The following is a 21,891-nucleotide window of genomic DNA, read 5'->3' on the forward strand; positions in this document are numbered from 1 at the left end:
ACCTCTAGAGCCAGCTCCCAAAAACATCATCTTTTCAGTCCTACGTGGCGGAAAGACGTTTGGCGACTTACGATTGAGGACTTTGACCACGATGGGCTGCTTCTGCTGGATGGTTTGCGTGTGCGGGAAGCGGGCGTAGCAGATGTAGTCGTTCCTGGAGTCCTCGCCGAGGACGTTGGAGAAGTAAAGGTCTCCATTTAAGGATTGGGAGACCCGGTTGCTTTGGGGCAACCTCTGGAAGTCTAAAATGAAGGACAAAATAAAACACAATGAGCTTAGATTTGTTTCATGAACAAAAAACAACATTCAATGACTGTCATGCTGGTGTGTGTTGTTTTTTTGTGTATGTAAATTTTACTGTTGTCCATCCAGAAAACAATGGGAGGTGGAAATCCGGCGGGAGGTCGACATGGCAACACCAAGGACACGCCCTCTTGGATGATGATTGGCTTAATCTTCTCTTTGGACCATAAAGGTGACCCTGGATGGGTTATGTTTGAAAAAAAAGACATTCTGTTCAGTCGGTGGAATAAAAAGCTTTGTAATTATCCGGCGCGTTGGCTAAAAGGGGTCACGAGGCAAGGTTAGGCAATCGTACGCGTTGGAAAATTATGATTTGAGCTCCCGGTGAATTAGTGAATTTGGAACAGTTTCTATTTGGGATGGTTAGAGTAGAGACGAGAATAGCAGACTAAAGAAAATGGGCCATGTCAGACAAAAGAGTGCACAAAATTGCTAAGAATTTAAAATCATTCTTAACTACCGTAATTTCTCGCATATTAGCCGCCTCCACGTATAAGCCGTACCCTTAAAATTGCCTTAAAATGGTTGAATTTGACAAATTCCCTCGTATAAGCCGCCCTCTGATTCACAATGTTCACCTCCATATTCATGGTTTTAATAGGGAGTACACATGTCTTACTTTGAAGGGAAAATCTTGAGAAAAATCATCGCACGTGCTATTTTTGAGATACTGTATGAATCAAAACTCCGAAAGAGTGTTGCCTTGCACGTAGACAAATTCAAAAAGGAAGTCACGTGGACAGTACAACCAGGAAGTGTGTCCATAGCACCCTAGTTTGTCATCCCTAGGTAAGAGTAAGTAAGTGACTTATTTCACGTTTTATGCAAGATACATTTTTTTTAATTTAAATTTCATTCATAGACATCAAAATAAATTTTTCTTGCGTTATGGCGTTTGATCTTTGTCACCTTGCAGTTTTGTGCATGTCACGTCTAATTTGTTCACATATAAGCTGTACCCTCGATTCAGTCATCATTTTTTTTGAGCGTATATGCAAGAAAATACGGTATATATATATGTATATATATATAGCTAGAGACAGCTACATATTCAATCAGGGATCAAATTATACTCCTAAAATTTGACTGTAAGAAACTACACCTACTTGGAGAAACACATAAAGGGACATTTTAGCTAATGTTTCATGCCGCAAACTTTGACCTTTTAGAACGGCCCTTAAGATAGAAAATTCAACTTTCCGTATTTTACACGACTATAAGGCGCACTGCATTATAAGGCGCACCCTCGATGAATGACATATTTTAATTTTAACCAATGACTTTCTGACCTTGAGACAAATGAGGCACCGTATTTTCTCGCATATTAGCCGCATCTGCGTATAAGCCGCACCCTTAAAATGGCCTTAAAATGATTGAATTTGACAATTTCTCTGGTATAAGACACCCCTCGATTCCCAATTTCCACCTGCGCATATTCATGGTTTCATTTGGGAGTACAAAATGTGTTACTTTGAAGGGAAACATCTTAAGAAAAATTATCGAATTGACGTGGTATTTCTGCGATACTGTATGAATGTATTCCAAAAGGGTGTTTTATGCAAGATATGTTTTTTTTCCCTTGAATTTCATTCATAGATGTCAAAATAAATTTAGTTTAGGGTTTTACCTGTTTATCTTTTCTCTATTTTGAAATAAATGACCGCATTGTCTTGTGTATGCCGTTTCATTTTTGTCCGTTTCGTGCAGGTCAAGTTTAATTTATGCGCATATAAGCCGAACCCGTGATTCATTCATCTTTTTTTTTTAGCAACAAATCTGGCCTATATGCCAGAAAATATGCTAACTCTAACAAGAGCGCCGCCTGCAGTAAATGCAAACATCAGTCAATCCCAAAACAGCCTTGAAGAATTATAGAAATACCGTGTTTTCACGACTATAAGGCGCACCGCATTATAAGGCGCACCCTCAACGAATGACACATTGTATTCTTTTCCATATATAAAGCACCCTGGATTATAAGGCGTCCTGTCTATTTTGGAGAAAATTCAAGACATTGAAGTGCACCTTATAGTCGTGAAAATACGGGAGTTTAACGCTAAAAAGGAGACACAAACAAAGTAAGAAATGGAGGGAAAAGGGACAAATATGGAAGGACACGGAGGACAACGAGGACTCGAACTAGCGCTGCACTTACTGGGCTGGCGCACCACGATATCGTTGGAAACGGCCGTCCCGTGTTTATTCCGGGCCGTGCACTGGTACGCCCCCTCGTAGTGCTCCGCCCTTTCCCTGCTGATGTCCACCACCAGCGTCCCGGATTGGGCCCTCATGTGAACATTGGGGTGCTGCTCCAAGTCAAAGTGGGTGCCGTTTCTCGTCCAAGAGAAACTGAAGAACCACCAAAAAAAAGAGGATTGAGATGTCGCGAAAGGGATCGGACTCGCCGTTTAGGCCACTCCCCCCACCTGGGATGAGGCTTCCCTTTGGCCTCGCAGTGGATGACGATGTTCTCCCGGGGGTCGATGATGTAATCCTTGGGGGATTGGTAGGTAATGGTCGGGGGCTGCGGCACTGAAAAGATAGAGATGATGGTCCACTTTGACCTTCTCTGGAAAGAGGACCTTTTTTTGGTTTTGACCAAACTGACATGCAATGGAAGCTCACTCAAGTAACCATCCTGGTAACAGCAAAAAAAAAAAAAAATAGAAACAAAGAAAGTGTGCACACAGCTGGGCGTTGGTCGCTAGCAGATGCTAAAAAATGGTAGCGGAACAAGAAAAACAACCCAAAAGAAGCATGCGGTAGACTATTTTTTTTTGCGCAAACAACACAAATGCCATTTTATGACATCAAAACAATCGTCAAAGCACAGCAAAGCAGCTTGTTTGCAGACGTGGCGCTAATTCGGGACTTACTTTTTTCCAGAACTTTCCCCCAAAAGAATCAGCAAAAGTCACAATAAAGAGAATCAGATATTAGTGTGGAACAAATGGAAGTTAGGGATCCAAATTCATGCAGGAAAATTCCCAGTTAGATAACCACTGGCTCTTATTAAGTATACGTTGGAAGAGCAAAAAAGTATATATATTAAAAAGTAGACTGTGTGTATATTTATAATCACGAAGAATAAATGTGGATAAAATGTTGATACAATATTGTGCAATTTTATCCATCCATTTAAAATGATCATGTAAACTGTTATTATAATTTACTAATACTAATTAAATGAATCAAAATAGTTCATGGCAATTATAATTTTTGTTTTTTATTTAGTTATTAATGTAATTAATCATTTTTATTTGTGTATTTTTAATGTAATTATTCATTTAATTAATCATTCTTTTAATTGTTTATGTAATTATTCATTTAATTAATCTTTTTTTTATTTTTTTTATTTTTGATTTAGTTATTCATTGAATTAATCATTTTTATTTGTTTATTTTTTATTTAATTAATCCTTTTTAATTTTTAATTTAATAATTCACTTAATTAATCATTTTTTAATATTAAATTATTCATTTAACTAATCTTTTTTTTAAATGTAATTATTCATTTAATTAATCTTTTTTTTATTTTTTTTTATTTTTGATTTAGTTATTCATTATTAATTAATCATTTTTATTTGTTTATTTTTAATTTAATTATTCATTTAATTAATCCTTTTTAATTCTTAATTTAATAATTCATTTAATTAATCATTTTTTTATATTAAATTATTCATTTAACTAATCATTTTTTTATTTGTATTTTTTTATGAAATTATTCATTTAATTAATCATTCATTTATTTGAATGTACTATTTATTATTAATTTCAGGATTCGTTTTACATATCAGTCACAGCATAATTTACATGTTACATATCCCAAACTTGACCATTATTTTATTGACGTATGAGTTAACAATCGCGCTCATTCAACTTGACAAGAACGACTTGTGTTTTGTTTAGCGTTCTTACGGTCTAGCGGGACCTCCAGCGCGCTGCCCAGTCGTCCCACCAACACCAGCGTCATTAGCAACGCCACGTGTGGCCGCCCCATCATCATCCTCCTCCTCCTCCTCCTCTCCACCATGTGCGAGCTCTGCCGCCAAATAGCCGCACCTCCCAAGAGTCGGTCACGTGGCGGATGGGACACGTGCACGCCGCCTCTCGCTAAAAAGACAAAAAAATGGAGTATTTAAAACCAGTGAACAAGAAGGCCAGACACATCTCCGACGCAGATCAATGCTCGTGCTTGGGAGATAATGGAGGGCGCCGGCGGGGTGCCGACATGAGCTTTTCTTTGCTCCGGTGGGCCACGTGCCAACATCGGTCCGGGGGTCCGTATCGATCACAAACGCATAAAAGACCGACAAAATGACCCATGGAAGTCCAAAGCCAGATTCTATACGACCCGATACCTCTTTTTTAAAAATGTTTTTGTCACAAATGTGAGCTGACTTTTTAATCCATCAATTTGACCAGGGGTGGCAAACATGTGGGTCTCGGGCCGCAAGCGGTTCCTGGCCAAATGCTTTTAAGGGTATTTACTAATTAATTAATTTATAATTATTTATTGATTATTTGTTTAATGGTTATTGTTATTTTTCATTGATTGTCTGTTAGTTTGTGGTTGTGCACTTTGTGCTTTAAATCTCATTACAGTAATCCCTCGAATATCGTGGTTCATGTCATCGAAAAATCGCGAAGTAGCGCCACCCCTATTCTAACTTTTTATGTCATCAGTTCTGAGTCCTAAAAATGGCTTCCGCTTACGAGTATCAGCGTGGATTTTCACATTTTTATGAAATAAGGAAAAAATAATTAAGAATTTATAGCATTTAAAAATCGCAAAGTAGTGAATTTGCGATAAGTGAAGACGCGATAATCGAGGGATTACTGCATACTTGTATAATAACAATAAAAGCATTCAATTCATTACACTAGCATTTATAAAAACATGATTTCGAAAAAACTAAGAATATAAAAATGTGCATCCTGCAGTCGGCTGGGATAGGCTCCAGCACCCCCCGCGACCCTAATGAGGATAAAGCGGTTCAGAAAATGAGATGAAAAAACTCCTAATAATTGCTAATACACCTTTTTAAATGACTATTAAAAATAGTCAATCACCTTCTAAAGAGTTAAAGCCTTACTAAATGTCAACCTTTAAATGATAGTATTTCACTTAACAACTCCCAATCCAAGAGAAGAATATCTCCCCGAAATATCTCGACAGTCCACCGAGCGTAAACATTTCAAAAATCCTTGTTGTGATACGCTAACGTGATTGGCTGCCTTAAAGAGCGACCCAAAGTTCACCGGCAGAATCCGCCATTATTCAAAGCGATCACATCAGTATAATCTCTTATTTGCATAGCTTGTGAAGCCCGGGAACTGAAATTGCTGGTCATATTGCGCTTTTATCTGGCCGGCGCCGAGCGGAAAAACTCGTGGCGAGCCCAGACGTCGTCGTGGTTTCTCTAATCGCGAGTGCGCACATTGAACTTTCTGCCCGACTAGAATAAGAATTAAAAATTGGCCTGTCATACACAAACCAGCCCTGATAGCATAAGTGTGTGTGTGTGTGTGTGTGTGTGTGTATGTTTGTGTATTTTTGGCTGCCTTGGATGAAAGGTCCTGACAGCCAAACACGCCGACCCTCCTTTGGGGGGACTGGCTTGTTTGTCAGCGCTGCCCTTTGGGGTCACAATTCCTCGCCAATGTTCCCTCTAATTTTTCATACGTCTGGGCAAACAGACCACCTCCACCGAGGACCCCTGTGAGCAACATTTAGAAGCGCTCGCCAAGGCCACACACCAGAATCGCACCCGCAGGTGCATTTGTACGATCCATAAATGATTTAGTCATAATAAAATGTCATGATGACTATTTATAAAGGGTGGAGACTTTAGTTTAAATAGTGGAGCGCCCGCTTAGCATGTAAAAGGTAGCGGGATCGATTCCCTCATCCTCCAAGTTCTGGGCTAGACCGGTGGGGGAGTGGTTAGCGCGTCGGCCTCACGGTGGGAGACCTGGGTTCAAATCTATGTTGGTCCACCTGTGTGGAGTTTGAGTGTTCTCCCCGGGCCTGCGTGGGTTTTCTTCAGGTACTCCGGGTTCTTCCCCTATTCCAAAAAAGTGCTCCGTTGCAAGCAGATGTACTATAATAACTTTTCTAATGTTAACAAGCTAAGTAAAGCAAAGCGTTCTTCATTGCGAGCAAATATATAATAATGTAAGACTAATAACCATAACAGTAGGGCACATTTTGATATGCTTTATTTATTTTAAGACATTAATAAATGTTTTCCTTATAATTTTCTCTCATTTTTGTGTGTTTCCTCGCATCTTTCATACAAAATTGGGACAATGACTAATTTTAAAGGGTTTAGTTGGTAGTTGTGTGAGGAAAATGGAATAAATTAGAGAATTTAGATATAAAGTACACCTCTACTTACGAAATTTTCAAGTTACGAAAAAAGTTCTGTAACCAATTAATTTCGTAAGTAGAGGTACGACTGTATATGCAGTATATGTCTTTAAAGTGGAGTACATTAGATTTAAAGTGGATTTTTTAATATTAATTTATTTTCTTAATTGTTATACCAAATCCTTGCTGTCAATAGCACCCAATTTGTTACATTAAAAATATTTTTAGCATATGTGTCGTAATATGTGATCCCCATATTTGTGGATTTGAGGTTAAACACACCTAAAACACAGTTTATCTAAAAATAACATTTATCCAAAGGATAAAAGGATGTTTTTGTAAACCATAATCTGCTCCTGCAGCAATATTTCAAGCAACAAAAATCAACCGTGCGCTTAAAAAAAGCCACCGGGCACGCCAATAATGCATAATAAGAAGTCATTAAGAAGAAACGTGTTATTTATGAAAGTGGAAGTCAAGCTTTGCGTGCTGATTTTTATCTCGAAGACTTCCAGGGTGAATTTATTTCACAATTTAATCTGCTAAACCAGTCGCCATACTTCTGTGTGTGTGTGTTTTCTGTAATTATCCGGGTGAGCTGATAAGGGGTTCAATCCCCTCTCTCAACAGCGGCGTTCTAAAGATGAGGAACCCAGAGTTCCCAAGTACAATATGGATTATGTATCCAGCTTTCTTTGTCTAAATTAAAGATTCAAGACTTCTTGCTTTTTTTCGGGAAAACTACAAGTTGGGAGGAAATTCAAAAAAGTGCATAACGCCAACAACTCGCCTTCGAGTGTCAGATGTCTGATAGCGTCGGGAAGGGCATTTTTTTACTTTTTTTCCCCCTGGCAGGCCAATCTTTTTTATTCCCCCCCCCCCCCCTAAACCCAGAGATGATATATGCGGCTGATTCATATCTACACTTCAACAAATCTTTCTGAACTTGCACAACAGAGTTTTTCTCACCACTGTTATTAAAAATGTGATCTATTAGGAGGTTCTGACAATGTTATTACATTCACACAGATTACTTTACATGCTTTAAATGCATTTTGTCATTTTAATGTGCAAACATCAATTCTGGGGAACAAAATATGAAAATGAAGGAATTGGCTTATATTTTAAGAGGTATTATATTTGGTTTTATAAAAAAAAAACGTTTTTGTCAATGATAATAGCTTTGATATATACAGTGTTAAAGAATATATGTTGAAATACTGTATACAGATGCATATTGCTTATAAACAATGTATGAATATGAAATAGTCAAATTTGTACCTATGCCATGTGTCTAATTGTATAAGTTAGTATATTCTTTTAATGCATTATCCATATTTTTACAAAATGATTTTTGAACTAAAAACTGAAAAAATGGATTAAAAAATGACAATTATTGATATGAAAGGGGGAAAATCAGGAAATGTAATATACATCTATACTCTTCATTTTAATTTGATCCGAAAATAGAAAGTCGGCACTCATCATTTACTTTCCCGGGCCGCACAAAATGATGCGGCGGGCCAGATTTGGCCCCCGGGCCGCCACTTTGACACCTGTGGTCTAAATGAACTAAGCTACTGTGATAAAACAAGAAAATTGCAATAACTGCATTAACCATCAAAGTGTTCGCTTTCAACATATTTGGCATCTAGCGTCGTAAATGTCTATAATGTCTAGAGCACATGTGTCAAAGTGGCGGCCCGGGGGCTAAATCTGGCCCGCCGCATCATTTTGTGCGGCCCGAGAAAGTAAATCATGAGTTTCTATATTAGGATCAAATTAAAATGAAGAGTATAGATGTATATTACATTTCCTGATTTTCCCCCTTTTAAATCAATTATGGTCATTTTTTAATCAATTTAATTTAATTAATCATGAGTTTCTATTTTAGGATCAAATTAAAATGAAGAGTATAGATGTATATTATATTTCCCAATTTTCCCCTTTTTAAATCAACAATTGCAATTTTTTATCCATTTTTTTCTTTTGGCATTTTTAGATCAAAAAGCATTTTGTAAAATCTAAAAATAAATATATAAAAATATTTTCGGTTTTCCACTTTAATATTGCATATAATTTAAAAAAGATTTGTTTCCATTTGAAATGAAAAACATGATTATTAGATGTTTTCCCTTACTAAGATAAAAAAGTTAAAATAAACAGTTTTATATCTATTAAAAAAAACTGAATATTTAGGGCTTTTGATCCAGTTCTTATAATCCAATTTAAAAAAAAAAATCTAAATATTATATCTAAAATGGTCCGGCCCACATGAAATTGAGTTGATGTTATTGCGGCACCCGAACCAACCCGAGTTTGACACCCTTGGTTTAGACGTTGAAATGAAGACGACCCCCACTTTTTCAGTCTTATTTCAATGCAAAAAACACGTCTTATATTCGGGCCATCACGGTATTTTTAATACTACAACGTTTGACGTTTTACCGTGTTTATCTTCGTCATAATAAACGTACGACGGCATCAAGAACAGATTATTTCAAATGACCTATTTTTATCAAATGGGATATGCACTGAATCTCCAGCTAAGCCTTCACACGAACACCCTCTTTTTTTACTCACACTATCTACAACGTGCTCCGTTTTATGGATATAAAAAAATGATGCAATCTTTAAATAGGTACTTTATATGTGAGAGCACAATGGGGCATAATCATAAAAAATAAAAAAAAGGAAATAAAGTGCCTGGGGGAAAGCAGGTTCAATGTGTGAACACCAGCTGTGACAAATGGAGGTCAACCCCAGAATACAAATCGGGCAAACCTAATTTGAAAAATAAAAAAATAAAAAATGGGCTGTAACAATGAGGCCATGACAGAAAGCACATTTGTCAGCAAAGGGAATTTTGATTGTAAACGCTTAAATCTTTGGATGGAAATGACGGAACAAAGCTGTTATTCATTAAATAAGGATTGGCCTTTTACTTTTTCAGAATTATTCATACGACGTTTTCTTTTTCGACTACTTTGAAACACAATTGCTGGGACCATTCCTAATGGAATCGTTTGTCATCTGGGACTATAAAAAAAGGGACTCAAAATTAAAATTTAAAACTATTTAAAACACCTCAGGGGGTACTTTACTCAATTTAATAGAATTGGACTTCACTGTTAAATAAAATAATCTAAAATAAACCAAAAGAAATTTCGCTGTTGGCAAGAAATCTAGAGTCGTTAGCGGAATTGACGTAAAATGTCGGCTACTTCGAGTAAAAATAAATAAATACAACTTTTAAAAAATCATGTTTTAATCATTGCAGATGCGATACATTGGTTTTCAATGTTTACGCTGGATTAGAGTCGTAAATGGAAGATATTTACCATTTCATATTCCAACTCGTCACACGATAAACACAACGAGTCTACTCGTCTACCGGCTCGTTTAATATAGCGTCGTACGGATTCTGTCGAATCTTGAGGTCCATTTTGACGCAGATCCAGGTGAGATTCACCTGCAGCAAGTAGGGTAAACGGTCGACTGGTCGCCGGTCTTTTGGTCGCCCGGAAGGTAAGTGATCATTACCATTTAAATGGTTGCTCAAATTCCCTAAATACAAACTGCAAATGACTATTTAGTCATACTTAATGCCCTAGTAATTATTAGGCTAAAGAAAAGCTCCAAATTTCCTGGACTTTGATTGTTTTTTTGTTGGAGAACTTGTTAAGACCCTGACTGATGTCGCTTCTTAAAGGGACAACGCATGTACATACAAACTCTTATACACTCATGGCCATTGTTGGCTTTTATTCACGCGTAGAACATGTTGTTTTACCTTGTTTTGTCGCCGGTCTTTTGGTCGTCGGTCTTTTGGTCACCGGTCTTTTGGTCGCCCGTTGTCGCGGTCGGGGCGACCAAAAGACCGGCGACCAATCGACCGCACACGAGCAAACCGCTATGCGGGTGAAATAATAGGCAGGATCGTGAGGAGAATCAAAAGATTTAAACCGTTTGTGTAGGCCACGCAACACTGACGGAAAACTCACAGCTACGCTAACGAACGCAAAGAAAGATGAACACTGGTCATAATCAAGTCGTGCAGAGGCTCATTGGTTAGAGCCGACTGATTGGCTTCGCTCGGCGCCCTTAAATGGCGGTGAGATGAGGCATGAAAAGAGCTTGTTCGTTTAAAGATGATGTCAGCTTGTTAGATTACACATTCCATACGCGGGGTTTTTTTCCACAATCAATGGGAACAACGCTAAAGTTTTTTTCTCAATGGCAGAAAAGGTTTTAGAACTGTGATGTGATTTCTATCCTCACAAGAGTCACGTGGGGGTGCTGGAGCCGATCCCAGCTAGACAGAGGCACCCTGAATCGGTGGTCGGCCAATCCCAGGGCACGAGGGGATAAAAGACAAGTAATCGTAGCTAGAGTAAGGCAAATTTAGAGCACATGTGTCAAAGTGGCGGCCCGGGGGCCAAATCTGGCCCGCCGCATCATTTTGTGCGGCCGGGGAAAGTCAATGATGAGTGCCGACTTTCTGTTTTCGGATCAAATTCAAATGAAGAGTAGAGATGTATATTAAATGTCCTGATTTTCCCCCTTTTAAATCAATCATTGTCATTTTTAATCCATTTTTTCTGTGTTTTTAGTTCAAAAATCATTTTGTAAAATCTAAAAATATATTTTAAAAAAGCTAAAATAAACATTGTTTTAGATCTATAAAAAACAGAATATTCAGGGCTTTTAATCCAGTTCTTTTAATCCATTCATAAAAAATATATCTAAATATTATATCTAAAATAGTCCGGCCCACGTGAAATCAAGTTGACGTTAAAGTGGCCCGCGAACCAACCCGAGTCTAACACCCTTGATTTAGACTGTTAGCTAGCCAGCTAGCCTAGCATGTTTTGGGGATGTGGGATTCCCGGAGAAAACCACGCAAGCCTGGGGAGAAGATGCAAACTCCCCTGAGGACCGACCTGGGATCGAACTCACGACCCCAGAACCTCGAGGCTGAGGCACTAATACGTATCCTAACACACACTGAGGTCGAACCCACGACCCCAGAACCACGAGGTTGAGGCACTAACCACTCTCCCACCATGCGTATCCTAAACCTCCGAATATAGTGAGCAGTTCAGTAAACATACTGCACATCAAACAAAAGATGAAATATTGAACCAAGTACAAGTAGGACTTAAAATAACATTTTACATTCATTTACCAGTCATTTTTTGACCTCAAAGTTGGATGGGAAGAGAATTTTTTGGTTATGGAAAATAATAATTTGGCAAGTGCACGTTCCTATACTTTACTGATGGATTTTTTAAAGTATTTGACAGAGACTAGCTTCCACATTGAAAAGAGCGCAAATGCTAGCATGTGACTTTGACAAGCGCCTCTCCCAGGCCCCTCGTCCACGACACAATGGAAATCCCACAGCGAGCCTCCGCCACCATCTTCTCATTAGCTTTTATAATTGGGGGGTGGTATGCAAATAATTGGTGTGCTTAACATATGAATCAGGGGTCCCGTTGTCAGGGCGGCCACCTTTCATCCGCACTGTACAATGGCACCCGATCAAGTGGGCGCTGGGATGAAAATCTGTTGCCTATATGCTCTTTTATTCTATGGACTGAAAAGTTTTTGCAAAGACTAAAGTGGTCCTGTCATGGGAGAAAACTCGCTGTGGGGTTACGGTTTCAATCGGAGACCCTCCGAGAAACGGATCAACAAAAATTGCCATTGTTTTATTTTAGACTCGATCGGTGGGCGAGCATTGTCGAAAAACGCGACTTTTGACCCGGAATATTGTGGAATTTACAGTAATCCCTCGATTAGCGCGTCTTCACTTATCGCGAATTCACAACTTCAATATATTTCCGCTATTAATAATTTTAAAAATATATATCTTTTTTTTTAAGTTCATAAAAATGTGAAAATTGGTCTCTTTCAAAAGATATAGTACGGTAAATTAATTGTATTTCTTCGGCGGAATCTAAATGACATCACATGACGTGGTCATCTTGAATCTAAAAGTGACAGATTTGTAAACAAGCCATCAAAAAGTCCATTTCCCCTGATTTTAAAACAGAGGATAAAGGAAATGACTACAGAATTGTATTAAATTAAGGATAACATTGCTTCCTAATTAACTACTCTTGGTGTTCACACCCACTAATGTTTGTCCAGCAATTGGTTTGCTCTGGAGTCGTTGGGATGAAAAAAAGTTTTTGGTGGGCGGGCAAGTGGTTGGCACGTCAGCCTCACAGTTCTGGAATCGAGGGTTCGATCCCAAGTGGTTCCTCACTGTGTGGAGTTTGCATGTTCTCCCCGGGCATGCGTGGCTTTTCTCCGGGTACTCCAGTTTCCTCCCAGATCCCCAAAATACATACATGTATGTATATATATATATATATATATATATATATATATATACATACATGTATGTATATATATATATATATATATATATATATATATATATATATATATATATATATATATATATATATATATATATATATGTGTGTGTATACGTCTACACGTGTACACGTGTATACATGTATACACGTATAGTGTGTGTATGTGTGTGTGTGTATGTGTGTATGCGTCTATGTGTATGTGTATGTGTGTGTGTATATATATATATACATACATATATATATATATATATATATATATATATATATATATATATATATATATATATATATATATATATATATATTTATATTTATATATATATATATTCAGCAACATGCTTATATATTTATCAATTTATTGATTTATATATTTATTAACTTATTTATTACCTATTTATTTATGTCTAAAATTTATTTTTCTGTGTCTGTATTCTCACCCTCTTGCTACTGTGACAATGAAATTTCCCCAATATGGGATGAATAAAGTTATCTAATCTAATCTAAAAACACGCACGCTAGGCTAGCTGGCTAAGAGTGAAAATTGCCCTTGGCTACAAATGATTGGTTATTTGTCTATTGGGTCCCCGCGATGGGTTGGTCCCCCCCCTCGTGTCCAGTTAGCTAGGATAAGCTCCAGCACCCCGGCAACCCTTGTGAGGATAAGCGGTTCAGAAAATGAATGAAGGAATAATTTTTGGGGGGGGGGTCTAGGGCGATGTGCTTTTGAGTGGAAATTACATCAGGTCGTCTGGAAGGCGCAAATCGGCGCTCGTTAAAGCAAAATGGAAGTGAACGGCGTTTGACTTTGAAGCTCGGAAGAGAAGCGCTTCCCCTCCGAGGCGATACCGTCGTCGGAAATACGAAAAGGCCTTTCACATTCTCTTTAGACGACGGCGTGTAAAATGCTCGTCAAAAGCAGCGATCAGTCATGCGGCAAAGTGACAATGAAGTACTCGGCTTAGCGCGATCGCATCACTCAATCGCTCAGAAAAGAAACCATCTGAGCAAGGATTTCTTCCCAGGGTGCCATGGAAGATCACTTTTTAATAGATACAAAAATGCACCACGACTTGTTACTTCTCCAGTCCAACATCGACGGCGCATATTATTATGGATTGCTATTTGATTGCGCTTGGTGGTCTCCGAGCGCCCCCGACAACAAGCAATGCATTTCATATCGGAGGCGGGAACAAAAATAGAATCAACATAAAACTAATTTACGGCGACGAGACCAGAATATCCTCCGAGAGTCGTCTATGCATACGCAAAAATCATGCTAATAGCGCAAAATCGTTTTCATCGTCTTCACATGCATGTTTTTGGAATGTGGAAGGAAACTAGAGTACCCGGAGGAAACCCACACAGGCCCGGGAAGAACATAAAATCTCCACAGAGGTCTGTGGGGGTTCACTACATTGCTAATTGAACGAGCGTGGTGGTTTTTGAAGATATTGTGCATAAGTTAAATTCAATTATTTATTTTTGTGTTACATACAGATGTGAAGTACCAACAAAAAAAGCTTTTCTTGTTCTCATTATTGCACTGAAACACTTGAGGACAAAAATGTTGCGTTTAATAAAAAATGTTTTGGTTGCCATGGGGCTAATTAATCTCGAGAAATATTTTGTAAAATGCCAAATTTTCATTGATGTTGTCTTAGCAGTCCTTCAAGGAGTTAAAGCAAATCGTTCGTTCATTTATTTGAAGAAAAGTAACATTTTTAGACTGTGTCCGGATTCTACTCATTATCCATTGAAACAATTTTATGTGTTTTAAGTTTCAGCCTCTTAACTTTTTTTGTGTTCACTTGCTGTGCTCTTACGTGATATTGTATTGTAAATTTGGAACTCAAAATTGAACTTGCGTTTAAATGTGAAATTACTTCATAAAAATCCAAATTATGAATGTGAAATTACTTAGTAAAAATCCAAATTATATTAAGTTAAAAAAATGTTAATAAATATAACCTTCCCAGCATACAATTAAAACTATTAAACATTTGCAATCAAGTAATACTAAGAGACATATTCAATATTCTTTGTTTCTTCTGAAAATGCAGCGCACAAAACAGCAATTAGAAAAACTAGACATCAAGTTTAACACGTGGACGTGAGCTGGATTTGAACCTGGGACCCCAGAGCTGTGAGGCCGATGTGCACCACTCACGCCTGGGTATGATCTCATTTACCGTATATACGACTGTCGGTTAAATTGCTCCAATAGGCAATGGATCATAGTCCTCAACTGATATTTATCACCCTAAAGTTATAAAGTTGTCAAAAAGAAATACAGGAAAAATGTTATATTGCATCCATTAAAAAATGCCTTTCTATCCTGGAGCTCTTTGTTTTCTTTTTGCGGTTTAATTCTGTACTTGAAGAAAAAAAATGTGTTATTTGAGCCAAAATGGCGTCCCATGTCCAAACACAGGTGGTCTCCATCCACTTACTTTAATGTTAATAAAGTCAAAATTAAATTAAAAGTCCAAAACCTAATAGGCGTCACCTCGGTAACCTCGATGAGAAACTCTACGATAAAAACTTTCCAGCCTTTTCTAAAAAGCCAACAAAAGAGGTCAGATTAGCGGTCTCAGTTTGGAACCCAGTCCCAAACGGAAGGAAGGCTTAGTCAACAAGTGAAGGCTCTGAAAAATAGAAAGCCAATATCTTTGCTTTACTCAGAGCTTAGCGGCGGAAGAAAAAAAAATGTCGTCACCGAGAAGTCGAGAGACACTAACAAGTCTTTTTCGCCTTTGGATGAAACGAGCTGGTGTTGGGGGTCCCGTGGGGGTCCCGTGGCGCTTCCGTGTCCGGCCGGCTCTGGTCCCAGTTAACAATTAATGCCATCCGTTGAGCTTCTAGGAACACAACGGGGTGTTTTCCAGCAAACACCGGCCTCCGGACCTCATTTGCATAGTGCTGATCCGAGTGGATCAGCCAGCGGCCGCGGGTCATTTGCGGCTCGACGCCGCTTTTGTGCGTGTCTGAAAATCTGCCGACGGCATCAGATGTGGCGAACGCGCTGGAAGCGTCTGTTAGCGATGAACAAAATGGGACATTTGGTTGGTGGGGAAAGCGGTGGCTCGTTTGGAGATTTGACTCATGGATTTTTGGGGGGATTGTTAAATGTTTCGGTGGTTGAGTGGTTAGGGTGTTGGGCTCGCAGCCCTGGGGATGTGGGTTTGATCCCAGGTGGGTCGTCACTGTGTGGCGTTTGCATGTTCTTCGAAGGCCTGCATGGGTTTTACATGGGTACGCCGGTTTCCTCCCACATTCCAAAAACATGCATGCTAGGCTAGCTGGCGAGCTAACAGTCTAAATCAAGGGTGTCGGACTCGGGTTGGTTGGCGGGCCGCTTTAACGTCAACTTGATTTCACGTGGGCCGGACCATTTTAGATATAATATTTAGATTTTTTTTAATAAATGGATTAAAAGAACTGGATTAAAAGCCCTGAATATTCAGTTTTTTATAGATCTAAAACTATGTTTATTTGAGCTTTTTTTAAATATATTTTTAGATTTTACAAAATGATTTTTGAACTAAAAACACAAAAAAAATGGATTAAAAAATTGCAATTATTGATTTCAAAGGGGGGAAATCAGGAAATGTAATATACATCTATACTCTTCATTTTAATTTGATCCTGAAACAGAAAGTCGGCACAAATCATTTACTTTCCCGGGCCACACAAAATGATGCGGCGGGCCAGATTTGGCCCCCGGGCCGCCACTTTGACACATGTGGTCTAAATTGTTTTTAGATACGAGTTATCGTTTTTTTGTCTACACGTGGTAAAGATTTTTCTATTTTCTCGCGGACCGGCTAATGGGGAGGCCAACAACTTCATACAAAATTATGTGCAGGGGGCGTCGGAGCACGAACAACACTCACGACGGCAAAAAAAAAACAAGTCCCAAGCATAGTAGCAATTATTTTTTATGATTATTATAATAACTTTTCTCATTTCAAGTAGGAGGGCGAGGTTGAAAACGCTTAATATTTTTTACTCTGCAGTTTGGTGTTTGGGGACCAATGATTTATGGGTAGTCGATATGCCCCTGCTTATGACTGGTGTGTGTCCAGGTACACGGTCGATTGGTCGCCGGTCTTTTGGTCGCCGGACTTTTGGTCGCCGGACGTTTGGTCGCCTGGAAGGTATTGATAATTGCCATTTAAAATTGTTGCTCAAATTCCCTAAATACAAACTGCGAATGACTATTTAGTCATACTTAATGCCCTAGTAATTATTAGGCTAAAGAAAAGCTCCAAATTTCCCAGACTTTTATTCTTTTTGTTGGAGAACTTGTTAAGACCCTGACTGACGACGTCGCTTCTTAAAGGGACAATGCATGTACATACAAACTCTTATATACAGTCACACGTCGGCTCAATGAAACTGCTCATGGACATTGTTGGCTTTTATTCATGCGTAGACCATGTTGTTTTACCTAGTTTTGTCGCCGGTCTTTTGGTCGCCCGTTGTCGCGGTCGGGGCGACCAAAAGACCGCGACCAAAAGACCGGCGACCATAAGACTGGCGACCAATCGACCGCACACGATTATGATGTTGCTCACACTGGTCCTTAGTGCGCTCTGTATGCCCAGACATATGAAAAACTAGAGGGAATATTGCCTGCCGCGACCCTTGTGGGGATAATCGGTTCCCCCCCCAAAATGTTACAAGCAAAATAGTCTGAGAACTGAAACTTGGTGGGAAAGCAATCAAGCCAGTGAGAAAATCCCAGGCAGGTGGAAGCGAGCTGGAGTATTATGGAGTGCTCCTTTCTCAGAGGCTCCACACAAAGGACCTCCTTCCACTCCACCTGTGTCTCTGAAAGGTCAGCCCGCCGAAGCCACCCACCCACCGCCCCCCCTCTCCGCAAATCAGCCCCAGAGCCGGGCCCAGGCCAGGCCAGGCCAGACCAGGGCCAGGGAACTCAATCAAAGAGAGAGCGCTGCAAAACCGAGCCGCCATTGTCTCCGTCCCAAAAGGCTTTCCCCTCGCACCGTGGTGGTGGTTCTTACGTGCATGATTGGAAGAGGACTTGCTCATTAGCGGTCATCGGCCCCCGGATCCACTTTGTCTCTTTTTGTGCCCTTGACAGAATAATCCAGCCGGGGACAATGAGCGCCGGTTTATAGAAAAAGAAGAGTAAATGATGAACACGGGAGGACGAAAAGGGGGAGGGGGGACTTGGTTTCCAGGAGGGAAAACGTGACCAGGAAGCTGTCACCTGGTGAGTCTTTAATGGCGGCAAAACCAGCGCCAGCCCAGTTATTGACTGATTGGGCTCACTACAGAACAAGACAACGTGCGTCAAAGTCTCCACAATCCATTATTGCATAAAGAGAAGACATTGCCCCCCCCTGGCCCCCCTCCCCACTGCTACAAAACTTTCATTCAACATATCCCATCCACCCATCCACACATCCACCCCCACCCAAGCCTATCCTCAAGCCAGCTCCTGGGAGATGGCGCAGGTGAATACAAATCATTTCCCCTCGGCTGCCTTCCAAAAGGAACGCGGCGTCCAATCTCCGTCAAGCGGGACACAAACAAGGGTGCTTTTGAAATGTGGGAGAAAAATCAAATTGTGACACCGTGGCTGAGAAAAAAAAATGGAAGACGTGAACCGCGGTGAGATGCCAGGAAACAACTGACGGGTTCGGACATGTTGACTATAGTGCGCCCTATAGTCGTGAAAATACGGTAAGTCAGTTTTTTCCAGTTTTATGCAAGAAACGTTTTGTTTTTTTCTTGAATTTCAGTCATAGACGTCAAAAACAATTTTGATTAGCGTTTTATCCATTTATCTTTTTTGGTTTGGGATGATATAAAATGGAGAGGACCTGAAATGAAATCTATCTGGGCCAGACAATCAGAGAGAGGTCGGATAGAGGAGAGAGAGAGTCGAGAAAAGCCCGGAGGACGGCGGGCCAGTTGAAAAGAGGAGAAAGAAACCATCAAAACGCAGCCGCCGATAATAAAAAGTATCACTTGTGCTGTGCGTCAAGCCTGAACTTTCCCCTCGCTATGCTTGAAGACAGAAGAGGGGAGCCGAGGGGCCTCGTCGACCTCCTCGGCGTCACTCGCCCGATTCCCTTCGCATTCTGGCGGCCGTCTATTTGTTTACCCGCGTCCTTGGCTCTGACACATCGATGCCTCGCCATACAGTCGCTTTGGAAACGCAACGGAGCAGACACCAGTGTCAACACGTCTGAGGAACGTCGGCTCGGTATCAGAGGAGACACGTTCGTGGCCAAGAGGGGCTTCCTGCTGCTAGAATCCACCTGCTCAGAACCTCAGATCTCATTTCCTACAACATGCTGGTCTTCTTCTTCTTCTTCTTTGCAGCTTTTTTCGATTCATGGTTGCGGTTAAATAGGAGCTTCTGCAAATGTTTTTTTTTAAGAGTGTACGTTTGCTTCTTGCATTTTCTCAAAGGTGTAAATGACCTTCGCCTATCCCTGATTTCCAATTCTCTCTTATGTTCTCTTAGAGCATATGTGTTAAAGTGGCGGCCCGGGGGCCAAATCTGGCCCACCGCATCATTTTGTGTGGCCCGGGAAAGTCAATCATGAGTTTCTATTTTAGGATCAAATTCAAATGAAGAGTATAGATGTATATTACATTTCCTGATTTTCCCCCTTTTAAATCAATAATGGTCATTTTTTAATCAATTTAATTTAATTAATCATGAGTTTCTATTTTAGGATCAAATTTAAATGAAGAGTATAGATGTATATTACATTTCCTGATTTTCCCCCTTTTAAATCAATAATGGTCATTTTTTTAATCCATTTAATTTAATTTAATTGTTTTTAGTTCAAAAATCATTTTGTAAAATCTAAAAATTTATTAAAAAAAAGCTAAACTAAACATTCTTTATTAATTCATTAACGTCAACTCAATTTCATGTGGTCTGGATCATTTAAGATATAATATTTAGATTTTTTTTAATCGGATTAAAAGAACTGGATCAAAAGCCCTAAATATCTAGAGGTGGTTCAAACCAGGGAAGGGGGGATTTTACTAGCTGGGGAACACAGACTGACATTTATGCGATGGCACGCCGAAGGAAGGGGTCCGCTTTTGACAACAATTTTCAGGAAAATCAGCCAGAAAGTCGTGAAAATGCCAAGTTACCAGGAAAGACTTGAATTCGCTCTTGAATTCCCGTCCTCGTCTTCGTCTTCGTCCTCGGATCTCCGACCGCTTGTTTTCCGTCTTCAACCTGTAAGCAGAAAAAACAAACCGTTTAGCAGACAGTTGATTTTAATTGGTAGTAACTAGTTTGAAATTGACTTCAACGGTATATATCCGTTCTTTTTCCGAACCCACTCTAAAACTCCGATTAGAACGGACGAGGAAAATGATGGATGGCGTGATTGTCTGGCGGCGGACGCTTATCGACTAAAGACAGAGGTGGAACCAACGTCAGACGACGCCGCCGCCTGTTTACAGCCAAATAGTCTCTCTACATTCTGTTACTGATCTGATGCTATCAAAATAAGCCATTTGGAGACAAGCAAACTGGTCTCGTACTCTTAGTTGCCATGGCGATCTTGAGATAGAATGAAAATAACCTTTCCCAACACGACACGGGCGGACAGCGCACGGCTCGCCGACTGGAAAAGATTGCAGAGGGTGATCAACACAGCCTAAAAGATCATCAACTTCCCCCTAACCACCCTGTCCAGCATCTACGAATCACAGTGCCTTAGAAGGGCAGAGAGCATTATAAAAGACAATACAGTAATCCCTTGATTATCGTGGTTAATGTTGACCAGACATGGCCGCGATAAACGAAAAACCACAAAGTAGGGTCACCCCTATTTAAAAAAAAATATGTATATATATATTATTTTTATTTATCTAGTCATTTTACTTCAGTGCTGAGTTCTAGTAACAAGCAGAGGAAAGGGGAGTGGCTCCCGTGTGGATTTTCACAATTTTATGAGGGTGATCAACACAACCCAAAAGATCATCAACTTCCCCCTAACCACCCTGTCCAGCATCTACGAATCACAGTGCCTTAGAAGGGCAGAGAGCATTATAAAAGACAATACAGTAATCCCTCGATTATCGCGGTTAATGTAGACCAGACATGGCCGCGATAAACGAAAAAACGCGAAATAGGGTCACCCCTATTTAAAAAAACAAAAACAAATATTATTGTTTTTTTTTTACTTCAGTGCTGAGTCCTAGTAGCAAGCGGAGGACAAGGGAGTGGCTTCGGCTTCCGCTTGCAAGTTTCAACGTGGATTTTCACATTTTTATGAGGGTGACCAACACAACCCAAAAGATCATCAACTACCCCTACCCACCCTGTCCAGCTTCTCCGAATCCCGGTGCCTTAGAAGGGCAGAGAGCATTATAAAAGACAATACACATCCCGGCTTCCACCACTTCTGCTGCCCTCAGGAAGGCGCTAAAGAGCCATAACAGCCAAGACAAACAGACTCAAGGACAGTTTCTTCCCAAGAGCTGTCACCATACTCAACTCGACTTCTGCACCTAGGACTTAATCAAGACTTATTACTTTTACGACTTATTTATTATGTTGACCGCTTATTTATCTAGTACTATTTCACGATTATTTATTTCTCATTACTATATATAGATTTTCTATGTGTTTGATTGTTTGTTGTTGCGTCCATAGACTCAGGGAGCGGTACAATTAGGCGCTAAACGTCTCCAGAACCGTAGAACTCATCCTGGACTTCAGACGGGACTCTGCTGACCTCACCCGAGGACCGGAAACACCCGAACTGTGCCAAGCAAAAGTGTCTCTTGTGTATGAAGAACCATTAAGAAGCCTCAA

General features: G+C 39.8%; 1 protein-coding gene across 13 annotated transcripts in view; it reads right to left on the reverse strand.

Moving 5' to 3' along the window:
* nrcamb (neuronal cell adhesion molecule b) overlaps positions 1–21,891 on the reverse strand; it is an 83,967-nt gene that overhangs the window by 28,703 nt on the left and 33,373 nt on the right. For all 13 annotated transcript variants that reach the window (XM_077596241.1, XM_077596240.1, XM_077596235.1 and 10 more), the window contains exons 2-7: positions 20,214–20,301; positions 4,221–4,415; positions 2,730–2,835; positions 2,459–2,652; positions 359–481; positions 72–242 (exon numbers count right to left, since the gene is read on the reverse strand). In XM_077596241.1, coding sequence (XP_077452367.1) covers positions 72–242; positions 359–481; positions 2,459–2,652; positions 2,730–2,835; positions 4,221–4,335 — 709 coding nt within the window. In that variant the 5' untranslated portion in view covers positions 4,336–4,415; positions 20,214–20,301. The remainder of the gene's footprint in view (positions 1–71; positions 243–358; positions 482–2,458; positions 2,653–2,729; positions 2,836–4,220; positions 4,416–20,213; positions 20,302–21,891) is intronic.

The sequence above is a fragment of the Stigmatopora argus genome, chromosome 3, assembly GCF_051989625.1.
Source record: "Stigmatopora argus isolate UIUO_Sarg chromosome 3, RoL_Sarg_1.0, whole genome shotgun sequence".
NCBI lineage: Eukaryota > Metazoa > Chordata > Actinopteri > Syngnathiformes > Syngnathidae > Stigmatopora > Stigmatopora argus.